This window comes from Silurus meridionalis, chromosome 9, assembly GCF_014805685.1.
Source record: "Silurus meridionalis isolate SWU-2019-XX chromosome 9, ASM1480568v1, whole genome shotgun sequence".
Taxonomy (NCBI): domain Eukaryota; kingdom Metazoa; phylum Chordata; class Actinopteri; order Siluriformes; family Siluridae; genus Silurus; species Silurus meridionalis.
Window position 1 is genome coordinate 23396832 of NC_060892.1, and position 23260 is coordinate 23420091.

Consider the following 23260-nt stretch of genomic DNA (forward strand, 5'->3'; position numbering starts at 1 on the left):
TGATAAATAACTGAGTGTTTCATTGTTTTTGTTGATAAAAAGCAAGAAATTCAATCAAACTGGAAGCCTGTGAGTTGAAAGTGAGCTAAAAAACCAATGAAGTCTCGGTTGTTGGGTTTTCCGAATGAAATTAAACGCACGAGATGGCGCAGGAAATCGTATATGACAAGACGGTTTAACTAACAAATGAATAAAAAAAAAAAAGCAGAGAGGAAACTCCACTCATTTAAGGGCCTGTGTGTCTAAATTCGAATATCCCCACAGGTAAACTAGACGAGGAAGAGGAAGAGAGTGGGTTTCTCCTGTGTCCCGACAGGTGACATTTACATTTCAGGTGGGATAATTGAGCGCGATTCGGGGTTGCGCGCTCCGTCGTTAGTCCGTGAAAAATCGCGAATGAAGCTCAAAGCAAACAGCGTTGTGCCGCTTCATTTATCATAAAATCAAGACAAAGGGTTTTTTTTTATTTTTCCTCTCTCTCTCTTTTTTTTGGGGGTTTCCTCTGTCGGTTTCAAAGCGCCGAATCCTTCATACGCCACGACACACCAATTAAATTTACAAACGATTGCGGGATCGTAATCATTTTTTCCCCCCTTTTAAAACTGCTACATTGACTCACAAAGGACCGATTCGGCAAAAGAAAGAGGACGAGAAAAAAAAAACACACACACACACATACACACACACACACATACACGGAAGGATAAAACAAATCTCGTAAATATTCCAAATAATTGCTGAGTGTTTTTTTTTTGTTTTTGACCCTGATGGTAGACGTGGCTTCCTGTAACACTGACCGGTGTCAACACACCGTTAATTAAAGGAGAGAAAAGCAGTGGCAGGTGGCTGGAAAAGAAAAAAAAAGAGAAGAAAAAAAAAATACAGACTGATAATTGGCCCCCTTCTTCTGTGTATCTTCAGAGAGAGAGAGGGGGAAAAAAAAAAGGAGGAGAAAAATATCCAGCGTGCTTCTCTTGCGGCGAGATGTGGCACTGGGTGGGCAGAAAAAGACACGCCTTGGAAATATAATGATAAAACAAAAAGAAGAAAGAAAGAAAGAATTTTTTTTTTTAAATATTCGAAAAGAGGACCGGCCTTTAAAATGTGACGAGGTGAGCAGGAATATTGCAGCACTATAACTAATGATGAAGAGAGAAGACGGCATTTTTCTGTGGCCAGTGTGTGTGTGTGTGTGTGTGTGTGTGTGTGTGTGTGTGTGTGTGTGTGTGTGTGTGTATTTGTTCAAGAATTTGAAGGAAAGAGTGTATAAAAGAGGTACAGGGTGTATGGGGGGGGGGGGTGCATCAAGATAAAAGCACACAGGAAAATGAGACGTTTTTTGAGCGCGTGTGTGTGTGTGTGTGTGTGTGGGGACACTCACAACATCGCTAGGCAGGTTGTGCAGGTCGTCGGCTGGACTCTCGAGCGTGTTCGTGTCCACATTCAAAATGATGACATCTTCCAGGGACCTGCTCTTCACTCTCTTCCATTAAAATAAATAAATAAATAAATAAACACACACACACACACACACACACACACACACACACACACACACACACACACACACTTATTAGTACGACTGCCTGGCATGGCAATTTTTTTTTTCTACGCAATCATTACGAAGCATCATTTCAAACGCCCCCCCAAACGACAAACATATGCCAGTCTTAGCGCTAGGAAAAAAAAAGAATAAAAAAAAAAAAAAGCAAGAAAGCGCAATATGCCGCGAATTGTTCTTGCGTGATTGGGAATATTTCCTATTCGCTCCACTAATATCTGTTTATTTGTAATTGGAATAAATCAAACACTGGCAAGGGGAAAAAGAAAAAAAAAAAAAAACAAGCTCGGGAATCAAAAGAAAAGAAGGGAAGAAAAAAAAAAAAAAAAGATTCAGCCAGTTAAGCCATGGGACCATTTTGTGCATCTACACAAAGGTAGTCATGCATCCTGATGGTGACAAATCCCACAATTATTCTGCTGGTGCAGGTGGGGGAAAACATCCAAGTGAGTAAAGAAAAAAAATGAAGAAAAAAAAAAAGAGAAGAAAAATAAAAAATGAAGAAAAAAAGTTCTGGTTTGTCACTTTTGACAGTTGCTGCTATGGAGGCCTGCGTGCTGATTTGGTCTAATTATGTGCAGCCAGATAGGGGGACTGTCACTAATGCGAAAGTGTGATAAATACTGCCGGTGTCTGCAACTGTCAGACGCATCACATTCACTCATACTCTCACACACACACACACACACACACACACACACACACACACACACACACACAGCTATAGGTCCACCACCAACCAACATGCCAGCTTTTAATATCCAAAACACACTGGTTTCTTTGTTTCTCTGATGTGTTCGACTGTTTCATATCTATGACACACACACACACACACACACACACACACACACACACAAACAAACAATACACCGCCTTTTCTGTAAATCCTAGCATTTCCAGTTGTCTATATTAAATACTTTCAACGATACGATTTTCAAATCGAACAAATAAAATTAACATAACCGCATCATACGCCGTATAACGACCCGTTACCGTTCGCCGAGGAAAATTCCGCAGACGCCGAGGTCCTGACAGAAGATTAATGTTGCTTACCTCTAACAAGCTCAGATGAACTCCGATCAGATACGGCATGGGCGCGCTGTTGGGAATCAAAGTCGTTAGCAAAACTAATATAATAGCATAGACAGAAAACATACACACACACACACACACACACACACACACACCAACCGGTCAAGCTAGTAAAGCAAATAAAGCCTGGGACAAATTTTAGAATATAGAATAAAAGTCTGGTGAAAAGTATGCGGACCACCGTAACACCACCAAACCCTTAAAGGAACATCCGATTGCATTTACATTTACAGCATTTGGCAGACGCTCATGGCTTGGTGGAAGCTTGGTGGTGCTGGGATTTAAACCTATGACCTCCCGATTCTAATGCCGACATGATTCCAACGTTGTCCTGAACAAACCCCCTGTCCTACATGCTGTGTTCTGAAAACTATGAAAACGGATTTGTATTCATGGCATTCGGCAGACGGCCGACTCACAGCTGAGCAGTTGAAGGTAAAGCTTGCAACTTACAGCTTACAACTAAAGAAATTGAGGGCCGTGCTCAGGGGCCTAGCAGTAGAAGCTTGGAGATGCCGGGATTTGAACTTGTGACGTTCTGATCCAGGGTACAATGCCATAACCACATACAACTAAGCAGTGGAAGCTTGGTGGGACTGGAATTTGAACTTAACCACTGAGCCTTAACCACTGAGCTAACACCTCCTACGATTACAATTGCCACTTCCACTGGAACTAGGAGACCCTGACCTGGTCCAGCATGGCGAAGCATCTGTATGCCATGAAAAAATATGGTTTTCTAGGTTAAGATTGAACTGTAAGAACTTCACATGGTCCTGATCTTCTCGACCACACTAAAAACTGGACACTATATAAACCAATTGGGTACATTTCCAGCCGTATGTGTGCTTCTTCACCAGACTGTGTGCATGCAATTTACCAGGCAGTATCACAAGGTTCCGAGACTCGATCTGTTTACAAGAAAGTACTTTATTTATCTATGTTTACACCCTACAACCTTCAAAATACTCCCTTTGCACAGCAAAACAGCGCTCCCAGCGTTCCTGGAATGTGACCTGGAAGTCTTCCCTTAGAAGCGTGCCAAGCACCTTCTGCGATTCGCGCCGGATCTCCGCAATGGTTTCAAAACGCCGACCTTTGAGCTGGATCTTAATTTTCGGGCAGAGGGCCGGGAGGTCCGCAGGAGGCGAATCTGTTGAGTGGGGTGTGTAAATCGCAGACGTGGTTACGCATGATTACCAGCGGTTGCACAGCTGCTGATGTGCATAGGACGATGTCTTTTGGTGCACTGACTTATAAAGTTTGGTGCGCCCTGTGACGGTGCGTTCAGCCTTGTGCTGCCATCGGTTTGCATGTTGCAAAACTTGTCTCAAACCTTTTTGATACCACCCCCTTATAGGATGTCTTTGGATGCGTTGGCAGGAAATTTTCCCCTTTACTTGGAGAGAACTGATCACTAAAGGGAGCTAAATGCAAAAGCGGCAAGGAAAATCTCCCCGGGATGGTATGAGGAAGAAAAGAAGCCTTGAGAGGAACCAAGCTCGATCAGGGGGGCACTGAATATCCATTCGTTACAGTTTTAAGACGGATATCGACTGGTTTATGACCCCAACCCTGTTGGTTGAAGACCAGATGAACTAGAACGCTGACTACACCTACACCAGTATCTGGCTTTACCAATGCCCTTGGGCTTGAATCTTCACAAGCACTCTCCAAAATCTAGTGGAACATCTGCCTAGAGTGGAGGTTATTCCAACATTTTGACCTTCGTAAAAAGAGTAGAAGTTATTACCGTCATTCCCGCGGGGAAGTGGTAGCTCAGTGGATATAGTGTAATTGGTCAGATGTATAACTGAGATCATTGTAAGTCTCTCTGGATATATTTTAGGTCCATATAATGTTCCTCATTGTTCCTCCTGTTGCTAAATAAATCCAATTTGACCCAAATATGCTCCAAAATCTTTTGGAAAGACTTTGTAGAAAAGAGTAGAAATCATTCCCGCCATTACCGAGGGAAAGTGGTAGATTGGTTTGAGTGGCTAAGATGTTAGATTTCTAATCGAAAGGTCATAGGCTCAAATCCCTGCACCACAAAGCTGCCACTGCTGGGCCCTTGAGCAAAACCCTCATTTACTCAGCTTTATAACTGAGATCACTTCTCTGGATAGATTTGGGGGTCTGCCAAATGCCATAAACATAAGGTACCGCCGAACCCGAACCAGCAACGCTCGTCCGACGCTCTTGCGAGTGTGATGATCGAGTTTGCGCCATTCAAATAAACAGATGCATTAGGGAAAAATAAAAAAACATGATCGAATCTGGCTAAACGTGTTTCGGGAACGTAAACGCATTATGGCTTTTGACCGTTTCCAGGAAGGTGATTAGCGTAATCGGTGGCGTCAGGTTCTTCGGGAGTGGAGCTGGAGTGGAACCTGGGCATCGTGGAGTAATCAGATCGTTTGGGTACATCTGCTCGATATATATTTGATATAGTTATGCTGGTAATAAGCTAGCGCCCTCTGTGGGTGTGTGTGAGTGTGTGGACAGTTGTGCTAAAAGACAGAGCAGACGATCTTACCAGCAGTAGTCCAGCAGGTGTGGGGGAAGAACAGGGATGTAGATGTGTTGCCAGTGCATGGGGAAGAGCATGGAAGCTGAGCCATGCACACATGCGGTTAACTACAAGGAAATGAGAGCAAAAAATAAAAAATAAAAAATAAATGTACATCAGAGGCTGAAATTACAATACATCAAAAGTTCTTTTATATATAAAAAATGGGTCGCTGAGATATTTCTCATCCGCAACCGTATTTAGGCTATTGAGCAAAAAATATAAATCCAACATGGCCTAACATTAGTATGGACTTAAAGGACGTAAAGAAAATACAGCTACTAAACAAAAAAAAAAAAAAAAAGAAAAACAAAAAGGGGGGAACAAGTTAATTGCCTGGCTTGTGTGGAAAGCCTGGTGGGCTAAACCCTAGTGAACCCTCCTTCTTCTTCTTCTTCTTCCACTCATCTGTGCTCATGGCTACCTCACAATTTTATTGACCCCCCCACCCCCTCTCCCCACACACACACACACACACACACACACACTCATCTCTCAGATTAAAATAACATGATTAAATATGGAAAAAGAACAGAGGTCTGAAGGCTCCGCTGGGACTTCATTAGGGCAAATTGCCAAAGAATGAAACATGAGTTAGCCAAGAGAGAAAGCATGAGCTGCTGGAATACCAGAGGGAGCGAGGCTGAGTGTGGATTCCCCCCCTCCGAACCAAAAAAAAAAGGAGGGGGGGGTCATTTTGGTAATGTGTGAAGCTCTACTCCGAAACTAGCCCCCCACATCCCAAAATCCTGTCACCAGCCTAACCGGAGCGACGCCTTTGCTTCTACATGTCCCGCACGAGGGCGTGTAGCTTTAAAACTTTCGGCTTATTTCGATTTTACAACCCCCCCCACCAAAAAACTTGGTGCTCTTTTATTTTTATATATGCTAATTTGTTTTTGCACTTTCCATTTTTAGAAGAAAAAAAAAAACCTTAAGCCGTGACATGTCTAATTGTGTCTTTTTTTTTTCCCTTTTCCTTTTTCCGAGCGCTAAATGAATATTTATATCATCTTCCACCAGGTGGGTATCACAGCGTATCAAAGCTTCCAGACGATCCCCAAATTTTTTATTTTTTTCCGCTATTTTACGAGCGCTTTCTTCAAACACATCCGCAACCGCGAAGCATAAATGATGTCGAGGGGTCAACCCGGTACTCGGGAAACATTTTTTTTTAATTCCTCTGAAACAGGTTGGTGTCTAATCTCTGGGAGAGGAACCTTTCCGTACCACGTACAGATGAGGAAGAATCGACTCCGGTTATTTCAACAAAGCCTAAAGGGGAAGCGCCGTTTGGCTTGATTTACTCTAGACTTGAAAGGGAAGCGCTATCGGTTTTCAAAAGGGATGGGAAGGAGAGGAGGTGGCGAAACCAAGATAAGTTGGTTTTGAAGGTCAGAATTCCGAAATGAAATGAGGACGGTATAAAATTGTTTGCAAGCCAACTTTCGTTTACCCTGAGCTCGGCATATATATTGATATATATCAGCTACCGATGGGATACGATTCGCCCCGTTACGATCCAATTTTGATTCGATGGAAAAAATATGATGCTCCCCAACTCAATATGGTACAGTTTGCTTTTATTTCTTAGGGTCAGACAGACAGTATCACAAATTTACCTAAGTGCTTTTTGACTTCTATCGCATGTTCATTTCACAAACAGGCCTTTGCAGTGCCAAAAAAAAAAAAAAAAGAAAGAAAGTAAAGCTTTCCCTCTGCCATGTTAATCTGTATTCTTTGTGACTCTCAGGACTCGTAGTGTTGTGATGCGTCGTATTCACGTAGAGAGCGCGCTCGAGAAACCGTTTAGCGGTGAGAAAATCAATCTACAAATAAAATATTGGTTACAAATGATCATTCTAAATGATAAAAGTACAGCGCATCTACTGACAATTATATAAAAAAAAATATTTTACTGATGGAAATATGTAAAAACTGTCTTGTGATACAAATACCAACTTGTATCCAATGCGCTTTACATTGTTTACTTTTAGGCCGATGCGTCGCATCCTCTTCTTACCAAATATATATCACATATATAGTGTCAACTGTGGAGTTTTTATTAATTTTATATCAAATGACACATTTATTTAAAAACACAGTGTGTTTGTGTGAGATCTTTGACTGCATAAAAAAAATAGCACATATCACTTCTCTAGGAAACAAATGCTGGCTTCTGGCTGGTTTTGGGTGTAGACCTGGTGCCTGCTGGGGCTCAATGTGAGCTGCCACTAATGAGCATGATAAGTAGGAGAGCAGCCACACACAGCAGATTACGCAGAGGTGACCAGGCTCAGGGAAACAACACAGCCCATGATCCAGTCACTAGGGACATCCTACAGCTGGGCATGTCCAAAATCTCTCTCTCAAACACACTCGCTCATACACACACACAGCCAATTAATGCTACGCCTACACCTACCCTAACCTCAGTAACCCAGGAGAAAACCCAGTTCTGTTTTCTTAAATAAAATCCACAATCATTGGATGGATAGATAGATAGATAGATAGATAGATAGATAGATAGATAGATAGATAGATAGATAGATAGATAGATAGATCGATAGATCGATAGATAGACACTCTGTACATACAAACTGTTCAAGATAATTATTTGCAATGATGCTGAAACGTTGTCGTGAAATGAGATGTATAGTAAAAGCAGAAAAAAGAAAGCTTTTGGCCATCTCAAGATGTTTTATGTATTAGAAAAAAGGAGAGTGAGACTCTAAAAACCCCTGAATCTCCACTGGTGCTGTTTTTTCCCCTTCATAATTTCATGATGTGATGATGATCAAGATGATCAATGATCATTGGTGCTCCTCTGTCGAATTTTTGTGAGCAAACAAAGATCCAAAATCAAAATGAACATCACAGCCCTTGCTACCTTCTGGTAGTCGCTACTAAGCACCAGAAATTCATAAAGGAAACTGAGAGGAACCAAACTCAATAGGGAATCCAGCCTCATCTTGGTGCCATCGAACGTCCATTCATTATAGTTACATTTACAGCATTTGGCAGACATCCTACTCCAGCTATGGAGGTAAAGGCCTTGCTCGGGGGCCCAGCAGTGCCAGCATGGTGTGGCTGGTATTTGAAATCATGACCTCCAGATCCAAAGGCCAATCCTGTAACCACTAAGCTACCACTCTTCCCAACTTCCCCTTTCCCAAGACTCCCCCTAGTTCCATCATTGTTACGGTGAACTGTTCAGTGATCGGCACCTTAGACGCAGAACTCTTAATGCAAAATGTTGTACCGGATTGTGGATATTAATTACCATCCAAATCCTACTTCATAGATCTATTTAGGCTGCTGATGTGGAACCATCCTCAGCTGGACCGAATGGCCTCCAATTGAAAAAAAATCCATCCAGAGGTAGGGAAGCATGGACACTGGTCCTTCAGAAGCAACTATTCCTTCCTACTTTTTTAAAGCTACATCACAACACTATGGCGACCGAGGCGTGTCTTTAGAGGCACAGAGAATACAGATTGACATGGCAGAGGTAGAGCTGCATCTTCCTGTAGACTGAACAGGAAAAGAACGTTTGTATATATATGTATCTTCAAATGTGACGCGTCATTGGCTATGCATCGAGATGCGAATCGCATCGGACTCAATTATGGAGATGCACATGCCCTGATCTAGAAGCTTCCGTCACCTCGAGAACGTCCGAAAAACAGATTCCGCAAGAAATAAGGATCCTCTCTTTGAGTCATCGGAGGTCTTTCTCAGGGTTGAGAGTAGTACACATTTAACATCTGCTGTTACCGAGAACACAAAAGGCGTCTCTGTTGCGGCATGTTTACGGGGACGGGGTCTTTGACAGCAAAGCGGAACCTACAGCTAGTCCATGTAAAGAAGGTAGTAAACAGTGCCTTTTAGATTGGGGGAATATATCTGTAGCACTTCAGGGGAAAAAAAAAGTTCTGATCTTTGATAGGCGCAGCGCTGCAGGCAGCACTATCACAGCGACTGGGGCAGACCAGAGGTGTGATTTCTTCTTTTTTCCTTTTTCTTCCCCCTTGACAAGGGTGACAACACCGCGAGTGTGCACCAACCGACTTCCCCTAGACCCTGTAAGGCTCTTTTTCTGTTCTGGTTCTTGTGCTCGCTTTCCAATTACCTTCTCCATTCCTGTCTATGCTCAGGAGCTAACAAGGAGGTGACACTGAAGGGGGGATTGGGAGGGAAAAAAAAAATGAACAAAGAACAGAAGAAAAAAAAAAGACGTTGAAAGGGCACAGGCAGATAAACGCCAGATAATACTAACCCGTCCGTATAGCATGCCCGGAGAAGAGTAAGCTGGTGGTGGAGAACGAGAAGTAACTAGGAGAAGTAACTATCAAAGAGGCAGGGAGTGGGAGATATGCTCAGAGAGAGAGTAGAAAAAAAATGAGACTGCAGAGTGCTACGAGGATAAATGAAAAAAAGAATGACAAAGACAGTAGAAGTAAAAGGATGGAGAAAAAAGTGAGTGTGTGTGTGCTTGTGCATAGAACTGGGGAGGGGGAGTCCGGATGGTGGGTGAGAAGTATGAGGCCAAAGAACAACCTCAGTGGCTAGCACCACAGGCCAAGACAGGATCTTGCTCTTGTTAGCATAGCGCTGACAGCATGATAAGAAAGCTGCTGTCAAAGACTCAGGGCCTCCCAGCTGACTAGTTAGAGGGCACCTGATGTGGCACAATTATACCAGCGTGTGACAAGGCAGCACGAGCTGCTGCCTTGCGGAGGCGCCTCGGAAACAGCGGCGCGCCTCGCCTCCGGTCACAAAACAGCGATGAGTCGACTGATGCGCCATTGTAAGATCATGATTTATTCCTTTGCTGTTTTTTTTTTTTTTCCCCGGTACAGGCGAGGCGGTGCCTGTGTTCGGCTACAACTGACATGGAAAGGTACACTGGGGGCCCCCAAAACATTGAGGGTCAGCCTGAAGCATGCATAATGTATATGCTCTCACTCCCTCTTTTTTTTGTGCTTTCTCTCTCCTCTCTCCTTATATTTATATATACATACATATATATATACAAACATATATATATATATATATATATATATATATATATATATATATATATATATATATATATATATATATTACCTCAGTTACCTCAGTGTCGCATCCAGCGAATAGAAATTTGGCAAATTTGCGACGGAATCATTAACGCCCCCGCTGATGGACGGGGTTTAGAAAAGAGTGGAGGAGATAGTAGGAGATGCGAATAATGACGATGGGCACGGTGCTAATTTGGAGCCTACGCGAAAGCGGACGCTTGGCTACCCTCTTGCTCTGCCAAACAGTAAATCACGTAAAAAAAAGGGCGCTGGGGGGAGACGGGGAGGGTTGAAGAGGGGGAGGGTTGAGGTCTTTACCCGAGAGACTAATGATTTACACACTCTACGCCTTCTTGTCAGTGAGCGCACAGAATGATGGCGGTGGCAACCAGGAGGAGTGAAATAAGTCCGCGGATTAGCTCGAGCTGACAGGCTCTTCTCGGGTCTTTCCCTTGCGCTCTCTTGGGCTACAGATAGCTCGCTCATGACATCACTCGCTGTTGCTCCCCAGAGCATCGGGGAAACTTTGGGCTGCCCGGGCGATAAGCTTCCACTCCCTTCCTGAGGGCAGAGGAGCCGGACGAAAACTATGCGAGAAGCGCCGGAAGCGTAATCACTGATAATAGAAGGACAATTAAACAATAATAATAAAACTAATAATTATAATAATCATTGCAATAATCCCAACATGATCATCGCCCGTTTACGCTCGCCGTAAGGTGGAAGGTCTACTCACAGTGCTAAGCTTACTCGAGGTAATGATGATGCGTCGCTCGTGCAGCATGCTGGCGTACAGGTGTAGCATGTTGTTCACGTCCACCGCCACAAAGTACTCCGTTAGATTCCTCTGAAAGACAGAGGAAAAAAAAAAAAAAACCATGGAAACCAGCTGTTTGGTGAAAGGTCCTCTACTTATCCTTATTAAGTACGCTAATTTATAAGAACAGCCTAAAGTACACAGGGTACGTGGTGCGAAACCTTTCCGAAAACTATAGTTTGTAGTTCCGGACTTAACACTTGTGTAGTAGTTTTTTTTTTACTAAGCGCTTGATCTTGGGCAGGGCTCTGAGGTGGATTCCGAGACGATCCTAGGAATACCGGGTGCAAAGGCGGGAGGATTTACCTCGCATAGGATTCCCTGACCTTACCTCTGCACACAAACACTCCTTCGCACAATGGGCAATTTGAGCAATATTTGCCCACCTACACATCTTTGGACAGCGGGAGGAAACTTGAGGACGAGGAGGAAACCCATGGAAATCCAGGAAAGAACCCGTACCCGTACTCATTTGCAAAAATTACTTTAGTGTAATGCAATAAATGAAATCGAGCCAGCGCTCAGCACTCGGCAGTGTACTCACGTTTTCAGGGATGGTCGGAAGTCCGGTGATATCCGGGGCAAAGAAGCGCAAGTGCTAAAGAAAACACAAATGAAACAGAAATGAGTGTTGCTTATAATAGTAGTATAAGGCTGCATCTACTAAAATCCGAAACAAATAATTGTATGACATTTCGACCTGCGACATTTACGCCTGCAGCGACGACTAAAAATGACGGCAACGTTACTTGCGTTAATGTTGATGTAGATTATAGTATTGCCAGTGGTATTAGTAGTAGTAATAGTAAAGCATGGAGATGTTTTAGGAGAGATGGCAGTGGAGTTTTAAACAAGATTGTTTAACAGGACTTTGGAAGGTGAGAGGATGCCTGAGGAATCAAGAAGGAGTGTGCTGGTACCAATCTTTAAGAATAAGGGAGATGTGCAGAGCTGGAGTTACTACAGGGGAATAAAGTTGATTAGTCACACCATGAAGTTATGGGAAAGAGTAGTGAAAGCCAGGCTGAGAGAAGAGGTGACCATCTGTGAGCAGCAGTATGGTTTCATGCCGAGGAAGAGCACCATTATTTGCTTTGAGAATGTTGATGGAGAAGTATAGAGAAGGTCAGAAGGAGTTGCAAGGTAAGTTTGTGGATTTAGAGAAAGCGTACGACAGGGTGGAAAGCGGAGTTGTGGTAGTGTATGAGGAAGTCAGGTGTGTCAGAGAAGTATGTGAGGGTGACTGGTTTAAGGTGGAGGTTGGACTGCATCAAGGATCGGCTCTGAGCCCTTTCCTGTTTGCAGTGGTGATGGACAGGTTGACGGACAAGGTTAGACAGGAGTCTCCGTGGACTATGATGTTTGAGGATGATATTGTGATTTGTGGTGAGCGTAGGGAGCGGGTTCAGAAGAGCCTGGAGAGATGAAGGTCCATGCTGGAGAGAAGGGGAATGAAAGTCAGTAGGAGTAAGACAGAGTTCATGTGTGTGAATGAGAGGGAGGGCAGTGGAATGGTGCAGTTGCAGGAAAAAGAGGTGGAGAAGGTGGAGGAGTTCAGGTACCTGGGGTCAACAGTGCAAAGTAATGGAGTGTGTGTTAGAGAAGTAAAGAAAAGAGTGCAGGCAGGGTGGAGTGGGGGGAGAAAAGTGGCAGGAGCGATTAGTGATAGAAGAGTATCTGTGAGAGTGAAAGGGAAAGTTTATAGGACTGTGGTGAGACCTGCGATGATGTATGTTTAGGGACAGTGGCATTGAGTAAAAGACAAGAGGTGGAGCTGGAGAAAGCAGAGCTGAAGAGTTTATTAAAGGGACAGCGCATGCAGGACATTTTGGAGACAAGGTGAGGGAGGCAAGCTTGAGATGGATTGGACATGTGCAGAGGAGGGACATGGGGTATATCGGTAGGAGAATGCTGAGGATGGAGCCACCAGGAAGAAGAAAAAGAGGAAGGCCAAGGAGGAGGTTTATGGATGTGGTGAGGGAAGACATGCAGGTAGTTGGGTTGAAAGAGGCAGATGTAGAGGATAGGGGGGTATGGAGACGGATGATCCGCTGTGGCAACCCCTAATGGGCGAAGCCGAAAGAAAAAGAAGGAGATTAATAGTAGTAATAGAACTAGCAGTAATAGTATAAGGTGTAATAGCAGTGGAATTTGAATCTATGTTACATACGGAAATTAAAATAAAAAATTTAAGCACTAGCATAAGAATTAGCAGTATTATTAGTCGTAAGACTCGCAGTACTGGTAGTATTAGAAGTAGTAGAGGCTACATAACAAGCAGTCGTGATACAGACGATAGAAGCAACAGTAGTATTAGTCATAATAGAAGTAGCTGTAGTATATGGAGTAGCATAAGCAAGCAGTAATATTGGTAGCAGTAGAAATAGGAGACGCAGTAGAAGTAGCATAAGCAGTAGTGGCACTAGCAAGATTAGGAGCACAAGTATTAGCAGTAGGAGGAGGAGACGTACGAGATGTAGGAGACGCAGCAGTAGTATTAGTAGGTAATAGTACGAGAGTTAGTACTGGTAGCATCAGAACCAGCAGCATGATTAGCAGTAAATAAAGCAATATTCGAATCATATTAATTTTATACAAAATTGAAATCTCTATGCGCTTTCCAAGCATAAGAATTACATTTAAATAATAATAATAAATTAAAACATCTATTCTGAGTGATATTAGCAGGAGCAAAATGATCAGTAGTTGAATTAATGTCATTTTAGCAGCAGTAGAATTAAAAGTAGAAGCAGTAATGATGCTAATAGGACAGAATTAAAAGCAGCAGTGGGAGTGGTAGTAACAGTAGTAGCATTAGAGGTAGAATTGCATGTTGCACGTATTAATAATACTACAAGATGTAATTATTGCGGTGGAATTCTAATCACTATTAAAAGTAGTAATGGAAGAATTAGTAGAAGTTCCACAGTCATGTTGGATGCCGTTCTCACAGCTGTAGTACAAGTATCAAATTCAAATTTAAGTCATCACACACACGCATAGGAATAGAATTTTAGGATATAAAAAAGTTTTTTTTTTTTTTTTAAATACAATAGGAAAAATTGAAATGAAGTAGATAAATATAAAGTATAAAAAAAAATACATATATATCTCTCAACACTGAACATATAGACAAGACTATACAAGGCAGTGCAGATAAAAAAATAAATAAATAATAATAAAAAAAACTATACACAGTGTATACGATCGGTAATGTACAAAGTGCGACTGCATCCTAGTGCAAATAGCGGTAGTGCGTGAAGGAGTTAGTTTAGGACTTTTAATAACAGTAGTAGGAGTTGTAGCAATAGTATTTGTAATGTTAGTAGAGGTTACATTATTATTAGTAAGAAAAAAAACAGAGGTATTAGGAGTAGAATTGAATTAGTATTAGAAGTGTTAGTTTCTGAAGAAGCATAACAAGCAGTTGCGACATTTCCAAAAACGGCAGCTCCGAAGTTTCGCGGATTTGTTCGGCGTCTCTACATGATGCGCCCTGGACTAGGGTTTTGATTCTTTTTGTATTACTTAGTACAAAATATTGTGTACAGTATTTCGATTATTCTTACATCATTAGGAGATATGCATAGTCAATAACGAGCAGCGGTAGCAACTTACGAACTAATTCATGCTAACTCGTTCGTAAGGTGGAGAGCATCTGTATTAGCGTCTGTAAGCAGTGGTATCATTCGTTTCAGATGTGGTGGCCGCAGTAACATTGTTGTACTACACTGATGTATTCATAGTAGCAAAAAAACTGGAAGTAGACGCAGTAATGGTGGAAGTAGGAGGAACATTAACAGTAGGTGTAGCAGTAATATAAGTAGGAGTACTGGTAGGATCTGTATCATCGTTTTTAGTGAAGTAAAAGTAGCAGCAGTAATATTAGAAGTAAAAATGCCAGCAGTACTGGTAATAACTGTAGTGGTTGTTGTAGGAGCAATAGAATTCGAATTTGCATTATAAGCTGAAATATTACAAGCAGTAGTGGTGGAAGCGGTCGGAGAAGTGTTCGCGGTAATACTAGATGCAGCAACGGATGTTAGCAGTAGGTAGTGTTGGAACAGAATGAGTAAAAAAAGCAGGACACACCTTGGTCGCCTCAGCAACATATTCCTAGCACTAGTATTATTAGTCGTAGCGGAGGAACCGATAGTACAATAAGTGCTGGAGGTATTAGTAGCAGCAGCATTATTAGTAGCAGTAGTACCTAGTGGTAGCAGTGCAGCAGTAATGGCGCTGGTGGTATTAACAGTATCAGCAATGAATTTGTGTTTCAGTGAACTAGAAAGTCGTAATTGAGGCCAGGAAGCAGGCAGCTCGGCCGCGGATCAGAAAAAAGTCGTCCCGGCGTGCGTTTGAACAGTCGCACAGGTTTAATGTCTGGATCAAAGAGGCTCCGAAGCCAAGATCCCACACTGCACACTAACTTCGTCGCTTTTGTTTGCTCGCACAGTGTTCCTCGCACTCTCTTTCTGTTCCTTTCCTTTCCTCTCTCTCTCTTTCTCTCTCTCCCCAGGCTAGGCCATGCCTCATTGTGTATGTGAAGAGTGTCCATCTGTTTCCGAGTGCCTGGGTTCAACACTCGTGCTGTTGCATATGCTCGGCTAACAAAAGCAAGTTCATCTTGTGTTATATGAAGAACAGGGCCGAGGAGGAGTAGGAGAGCGAGAAGGGGGATAAAGAAAAAATGGACTCGGTTTGAATTATTTAAACTCGTGCGGTGAGACTCGGCAAATTTTGCAACAATTGCGGGAGCTCTAGGAAGGAGCGCAAAATGTGGCAGGAAAAAAAAAATGTCATGTGTTTACTCTCCCACACAGAGCGTCTGATTGGCCTCCGTGGTGTACGGCTTCCAACTGGCCGTGTCCGGCGACTATGCGGCCATGTTCATAAAAATCACACGTTATCAAAACGCTCGTTATCGCTGGGCTGTGCCGCCGTAGTGCGTATTTTACAGCAAATTTATCGTAATTGTATTTATTCAGCTTTGCGATTCAATCGATCCGAATTCCTAACAAGAAGCGTACAGCAAACCAGTGAGACGTGAATTTGAACACGTTTTTTTTTTGGGGGGGCCCGTTTTCCGTGTTTCGCAGCCCGATTTTAGCTCGCCTCTCCTTTTTATCAGCATTGCCGAACAGCAGTATGAAAAGGTTTCAAGTCTAGTGTGTAGTTTTGTATCACGCCAACAGATGGCAGCACAAGGCTGCACGCACAGTCACAGGGAGCACCTGGTGCGATTCTCACGCTTCCGACTTCCAGGACATATTCCAGAAGTGGGAGCGCTGTATTGATGTTCAAGGGGAAAACTTTAAAGGTTATAAATAAATAAATGAAATACTTTCTTTTAAACAGAGCTAGTTTAGAAACTTTGATATCACATTGTGTTTAAAACCAGCGATTACTGTAGCATGGTTATGTTGTAAGGCCATGTTCATACATCCTTACACTACAGCAGCCTTCCTTTTGAACTCTGATGACTGTTTTTGGCGTTGAAAAGCAGAATACAGCGGTGTAATGTATTGTGTACTTTTTTTTAGCATGATCTTGATGGAGTTCAGTGGGGTTTTTTTTGGGAGAAAAAAAAAACAGCAATTAGCACAGCAAAGTATTACATTTTTGGGCTGCTTCTCATTCTCGCTCTTGCGCTCTTGTTCGTTGTTCGCTCGCTGTTCACTGACTTGTGGCTTCCTCGAACCTTCACAACTCGCCTGTTGGCGATACGTGAGCGCTCGTTCTCGCGCTTCGACAGATTCAGAAGATAATTGCAATAAATAATTAAATAAATAAAATCAATGCACTATTAATGCTTCACTGATTCCCACTTGCTTGTAACCATCATGCACTTCTCCTGCACTCTGTATGCATCTCTGTGCAGCCTTATATAATTGTAAATTCACAGCAATATCCTAGTATCCTTGGTATGGCAGCTTCACGGTGTGTGAACGGAAAGCCCTGCAGAGGGTGGTCAAACCCATCCAACGCATCATTGGCATCCAACTACCTGTCATTGAGGACCTTCAGTGAATTAGATCATCAGGGACTCCTCACCTCCCAGTCACAAAACTGTCTAACCTCCTTCCAACCTAGATATCTATCTATCTCTCTCTCTCTCTCTCTCTATCTATCTATCTATCTGACTGGTAATCTATCTATCTATCTATCTATCTGACTGTTGATTTATCTATCTATCTATCTATCTATCTATCTATCTATCTATCTATCTGTTGATCTATCTATCTATCTATCTATCTGACTGTTGATCTATCTATCTATCTATCTATCTCTCTCTCTCTCTCTATCTATCTATCTATCTATCTATCTATCTATCTGTTGATCTATCTATCTATCTATCTATCTATCTATCTATCTATCTATCTATCTATCTATCTATCTATATCTGACTGTTGAGTTCTATCTATCTATCTATCTGACTGGTAATCTATCCATCCATCCATCCATCCATCCATCCATCCATCCATCCATCCATCCATCCATCCATCCACCTACCTAACAATCCATTCATCCATCCATAGTTTTTAGTTGCTAAAACGGCATCACATCCTATCAGGATATTGTGATAAAGGAGTAATATGCACTCATGCAAACAATTTCTTGTGTAGAACTACAGTGATTATAAATGCAGGCAGGGCAGAAGGATTGATCATCATCTCACTCGGACACACGAACTGGCACGTCGCTTTAAAGGTACCAGATCGTTTTGAAGGGTTATCGAGAACCCGATAGCGAGGCTAAACGGGAGGAAAAACGCAGGAGAGAGACGCTCTAATCAAACAAACAAAAAAACGCTGCATACGTACCATGCTCAGGGTTATGGCCGTGTTGGGTTTCGGCACGGCCATCCTGTACAGCTTGTCCAGAACGTCGCTCAGTTCATTTTCCTAGGAAAAAGAAAAAGAATAATGGGCAAGATGTTAGGGGTTTCTTGAGTGTGTGTGACTTTGGAGGGGCCGAATAACATAAGTGTAACAGTGGCCAATTTCCTACAGCAACCCTAATAAGGGTGGAGGGGGTCGGGTGGTGGTAAGAGGGTGAAAGGGAAAAAAAAAAACATCCGAGTGTTTAACGAGCAATCCTGAGGTTAAGAGACGGTAAGCTGGGCAGCGGCAGACGCTTATTCGTTGGGGGGGTGATTTATGGACGGCGTTGGCTGTTTGTAATTAACCGTGGCTCCACACTCAGCAGAAGAGGTTTCGAGAAGCTCTTTGGAGAGAAGCATCACCGGAAAAAAAATAAAACGGCCCCCAGATTCTAATGCTGGCCCTTTTTTAAAAAATTTTACGAGCTTGCAAGACAACGACGCAATTTACTCTCTTGGAGAGTCAAACTTTTTTTTTTGTGTATAAATGAAATGTGATACTTGAGATTGCTTTTATGACAAACTGAGGGGCCGTGGGCAAAAAAAAGGGCAAATTGTAGCGCAAATGTATTTGATTAGGTGTCTGATGCTTGTTATTTTAGTGCCGGAGCTTTTACGGTGAGAGCGGCCAAGCGGGCGTGGAAGTTTTTCTGACACTACGAGATGCTTATTTGTGAGCAAAATCTATTTGAGAGATTCATTGGGATTCATGATCATTCCAGTAAACGCAGGTAGAAATGAAAATCCAACCGGTACTACAGTACGTGTTCTGAAGGCACTGAACGCTTTGGGAATTCTGGCCGCTTGTTGCACGTCTCGGCATTACGGCACAGCGCATGCGACTCTCTCCGAGTCCTGGATGCTCGCACGGTCGGTTTAAAAAAAAAAAACGCCCGAGGTAACAGTTCATTTCCCCTTCCCCTTAAACCATCGGCGCTTTTGTCCGTCCTCGTCAGTCGGAATGAGCTTCATGTGGAGTGCACGCTGTCACAAAGTCTCTCTGAAGGTTCGGATTCATTTAGCGCAGGGCTTTAACTCGGGATGGAAACGGGACAAGACGGGGGGGTGGGGGTGAGAAGGTTTTTTTTATTTTTTATTATTCAGTCTGAAACTGTAGATGGGAGTTTTAAAAGCTAAAAAATAAAAGCACAAACAGATGAAAATTTTAATATAAAAATGTAATATTCACACACACATAAATATAAAATGTATTTTATTTCTTTATTTTTTCCCCCTATCCAGGTTTTGCGGATCAGGCAACAACCAATGGGATTTATTTGAATAATAAATTTAATACATTAATAATTCATTCATTATTTAAAATATATTTTCGGTTTAATTAATTACTTATATATGTACATTAAATCTATTCCTTTTATTCTGCGGTGTAATAATGGACAAAAGTATTGGGACACCAAATGCTGTTCTTCCCTAAACTATTATCAAAAAGTTGAAGGCACACAATTGTATAGGAAACAATGTTCTTTTCACGTGAACTCGAAGATCCAAACCTGCTCCAGCATGACAAGTGGATTGGAAGATCGTGAGTGGTCCGCTGTAGTGCTCTGACCTCAAACCTACTGAACATCTTTGGGATGAATTCATCAGGACCTGGTTTTACTAACAACCTTATGGCTGAATGCTATAATAATAATAATAATAATAATAATAATAATAATAATATACAGACACTACAGATATTATAGACACTCCCATTCGGATTCGATTTTCCGCTGTTTTTGCTTTTCGGACGAAGTTTTCTCAGCCCCCCCGCCCGTTTATGTTTATGCGTTCTCGCTGTTTATGCATTCTTGCGCTAGCGCTGCGGAGCGTAACGCCATGACAGCCCAATGATGCAGCAAGTTTCTACATGGCTTCCGACATGATTCCTTCATTTATTTCTTTATTTTCACTTCGCTTAAGCACCATGTTTCCTTTCAGCCTTCATTTTTGCGTGAGGCGAACTCCTTTTCCCCGCCCCGTCTCTCTCGGTTTAAGGACAACAGGGGTGAAGAAAAAAAAAAGATCGAGGCAGTGCGTTTCCCAGAGATTTGTTTGTGGGTTTTTTTTCCCGTCATTTGCGAAAGGACCGACTTCCTGTTCCGTGTTCGGTCTGTTAAATGTCAACGCAAAGCGAATGCTGGCTCGTGCCAACCGGCAGCGCCTGACTAACCCGGGATGGGACTAGCCTTCTCTAATCTGCACTAGCAAGTTTTCTCGGCTAATGCGGCGAGTCCTCGTTAGCGTTTCATTGTGAAGCCGTGAGAAAGCGCACCGGCAGCCTCGTGCTTTCAGACATATACACATTTATAGTACAGCGTTCTGGAAACGTACCTGGTGTTTCGTTAAGTAGTCTGCGAGGGTGTTTAGCAGCTTGTAGTAATTCTCAAACCAGGGTAGATAGCTGAAGATTTTGGATAAAAAAACAAACAGAAAACACATGAATTCTGGAGGTCAATCTAATTATCATGACACAAAAGAACACCACACATTTAAAACACAAAAACCGAGTATCCCACAATTCCATAAAAAAAATAAAAAGGCCTCGTATCACTAAATCCACCCCCCCCAGACACACACACACACACACACACACACACACACACACACACACACACAGCCTTCCTGCCTGACCTTGACATTTAACCTTGTGGCTTTAGGCTTTCTTAAGCAGTATTTAGCTCCAACATCCAACATCCCTTTTATCACATTCTTTGTACTCGCCAGTGCCCTGTGCTTTAAACATTCCAGTCCAGGCTGCACTTTGAGGAGTGTGTGTGTGTGAGTGTGAGTGTGTGTGTGTAGGGGGGTGGTTTTCTTGAACCAAATATCATGATTAGGCCACTGTAGCCTGTAACACACTAAAGGACAGAGGGGAAAAGATGCATTGCTGTACAAGCATAATGCGCCCATATGCACCAGCACGGCCCAGGAGTCTCACATTAGCTACTACACCAGATACCCCGCCACTGACCCCCTCCAGCCCCCCCCCTCCTCCGGCTCAAATAACCTACTCAGGCAGGTAAAAATAAATAAATAAATACTAATAATAATATCATAGCGTCACTGTTTTCACTAATCGCGCAATATCTCGCCGAGAGACACCGTATCATGTATCTGCAACATTGTGTGTGTGTGTGTGTGTGGTTTTCTTCTTCTTCTTCTTCCTTGACAGAATCTTGGCAAACTTGACAAGACTCTGGAGGTGGAACGGGGCCAGCATTTTGTTTTAGCTTCAAGGTTGCAACACACACACGCACACACACACACGCCATTTATTCTGTTATGCAATGTAACGAGATAATGTGGACTGCTCTTTTTTTTCTTTCCTACATTTGCTGGATTATTTTTATGCTAGTCTCCCACTTTAACGAGCTTGATGACATCATTCGGTCATGCTTCTTGGTGTGCGTGCACGTATGCAGGTAAACGTTCGCAAACAGCGTTTGTTCAAATAAATCATTAGAATCATGATATTAAAGATAATAATAATAATAATAAGTTTCATATGCAAACGCAGGCAGACGAAAGATGATCTCTCTTTTTTTTTTTTTTTCCTCCGTCCTCGCATGGGTCACTAAACGCTCAGTAGACTGGAATTAACAGCCAACATGAAGGAAAAAAAAAAACAATAGAGAACGGAATGCAAATTTTTTTTTCTTTTTTCTTCCCTATGAACGGCAAATCCGCCGGGGCGACCCGATGACAGGCGGCTCGGAGCGCAGTGCGCTCAAGCGCAATTCTGCATGACCGTTAACCTGAAACGATCGAGCCTTAATATGGCGCTGTTTTGACATGGGAAGGAGTCTCCCAAACCAGGTCAAAAAAAAAAAAAAGAACAAAAAAAATAGACCTCTGTTTACTCGAACCGGGACGATTAGGACGCCGCCGTCAACGAACACCTCGGACCGTCATGTTCGTCTTCGGGTTATCTCGCCGGGCCCTCGTTGTTTGGAATGCATGCCTTGGGGATGCTAATCCCCGGCTCGTGAAGCGGAGTCCGGTGCTGTCGGAGAGACTCGGCAGGCCTGGAAGGACGCGAGCGCTCGTTAGGCTCGGTGTAAAGCATTTTGGTTTGGAAGATAAAGAACCGAGCGGAGTAAGAAGCTCGGACGTGTATCGAGGGACGGATTTAGATATAAATACATTTTTTTTTAAATGTATGAAAATTCCACGTCGATCCCCCCCACCCCCCAAACCCAAGTCCCTTAATCTCTTTATGGTCAGCAAGTAAGAATGTGTTTGTATTTGACAAATCCTGCGATAGAGAGACATTCATCATCCTGAGGCACGCTGCAGGCAGGGCCATTCTCTCTCCGGCCTTTTTAAGCTCTCCGCTTCAAAGTGGTTCACCTAGTATCTTACCCCTCACACACACACACACACACACACACACACACACACACACACACACTCAACTACTCCTAGCTGCGCCCTTGAACGCTTTGCGGCGTGTGACAAAGCACATGCGTGATCCCCAAGCGTCCCTTGAGTTTTGGATATTTCCATGCACCTGAACAACACGAAAGCGGGCCTCACACGTGGCTCTGAGTAGAAAAGAACGCAAATATGAGTGCCGGTTGAATGATCGCGTCACCAAACACACACACACACACACACACACACACACACACACACACACACACTCCTGCTTTCATTAATGACTTCATGAGGTGAGTCATCTTTCAACAGTAAGTGATTTATTTTTTTTGTTATAATAATAATTATAATTTCCTATTATGATGGTGTCGGAAGTCGTTTTATTGTCCTGCGCTTGGAAGAAAAAAAGGCTTTATTTGAGTTTGATTTGGTAAAAACAATAAAATGAAATATAAAAAAAAGAGGTATGAATAGAAAGCTGTGTGTCTGTCTTATCTCGAACACGGCTCTTCCTCTACTTCTTTTTCTTTATCTTTATCTTCTTGCTTCTTTCATGTTTATTTATTACTTGATTCACACATTATATTTTATATTTTATATTTTATAATTTGAGCAAAATGAAACCATATAGTTAAATCTGCAATAAATAAGACTGTAAAACGAGTGATGCATGTATAAATCACTTCTCCATACTCTTGTTTCGGTACAGTTTCATCTCACTGACTCCGCCATGGCAGGAGCCTGACTAAGGAGCTTGTATTGCTTTTTTTTTTACCCTGGGCTCCAAACAAAAGCCTGTCCAAATAAAAGTGTCCTCCTCGTTAGGCCTGATCCTTGTCGAAGCGAAGGCGACAATTTTATGGTCCCACTACTTCGGCCGCCACGTGGACAG

The 23260-nt window shown here is 42.7% G+C and overlaps 1 protein-coding gene across 2 annotated transcripts in view; it reads right to left on the reverse strand.

Annotated features, from left to right (window-relative positions):
* dennd1b (DENN/MADD domain containing 1B) overlaps window positions 1-23260 on the reverse strand; it is a 100501-nt gene that overhangs the window by 28389 nt on the left and 48852 nt on the right. For both annotated transcript variants that reach the window (XM_046857569.1, XM_046857570.1), the window contains exons 6-12: window positions 20323-20392; window positions 17930-18010; window positions 11650-11703; window positions 11025-11135; window positions 5193-5293; window positions 2615-2660; window positions 1382-1483 (exon numbers count right to left, since the gene is read on the reverse strand). In XM_046857569.1, the coding sequence (XP_046713525.1) occupies window positions 1382-1483; window positions 2615-2660; window positions 5193-5293; window positions 11025-11135; window positions 11650-11703; window positions 17930-18010; window positions 20323-20392 (565 nt within the window). The remainder of the gene's footprint in view (window positions 1-1381; window positions 1484-2614; window positions 2661-5192; window positions 5294-11024; window positions 11136-11649; window positions 11704-17929; window positions 18011-20322; window positions 20393-23260) is intronic.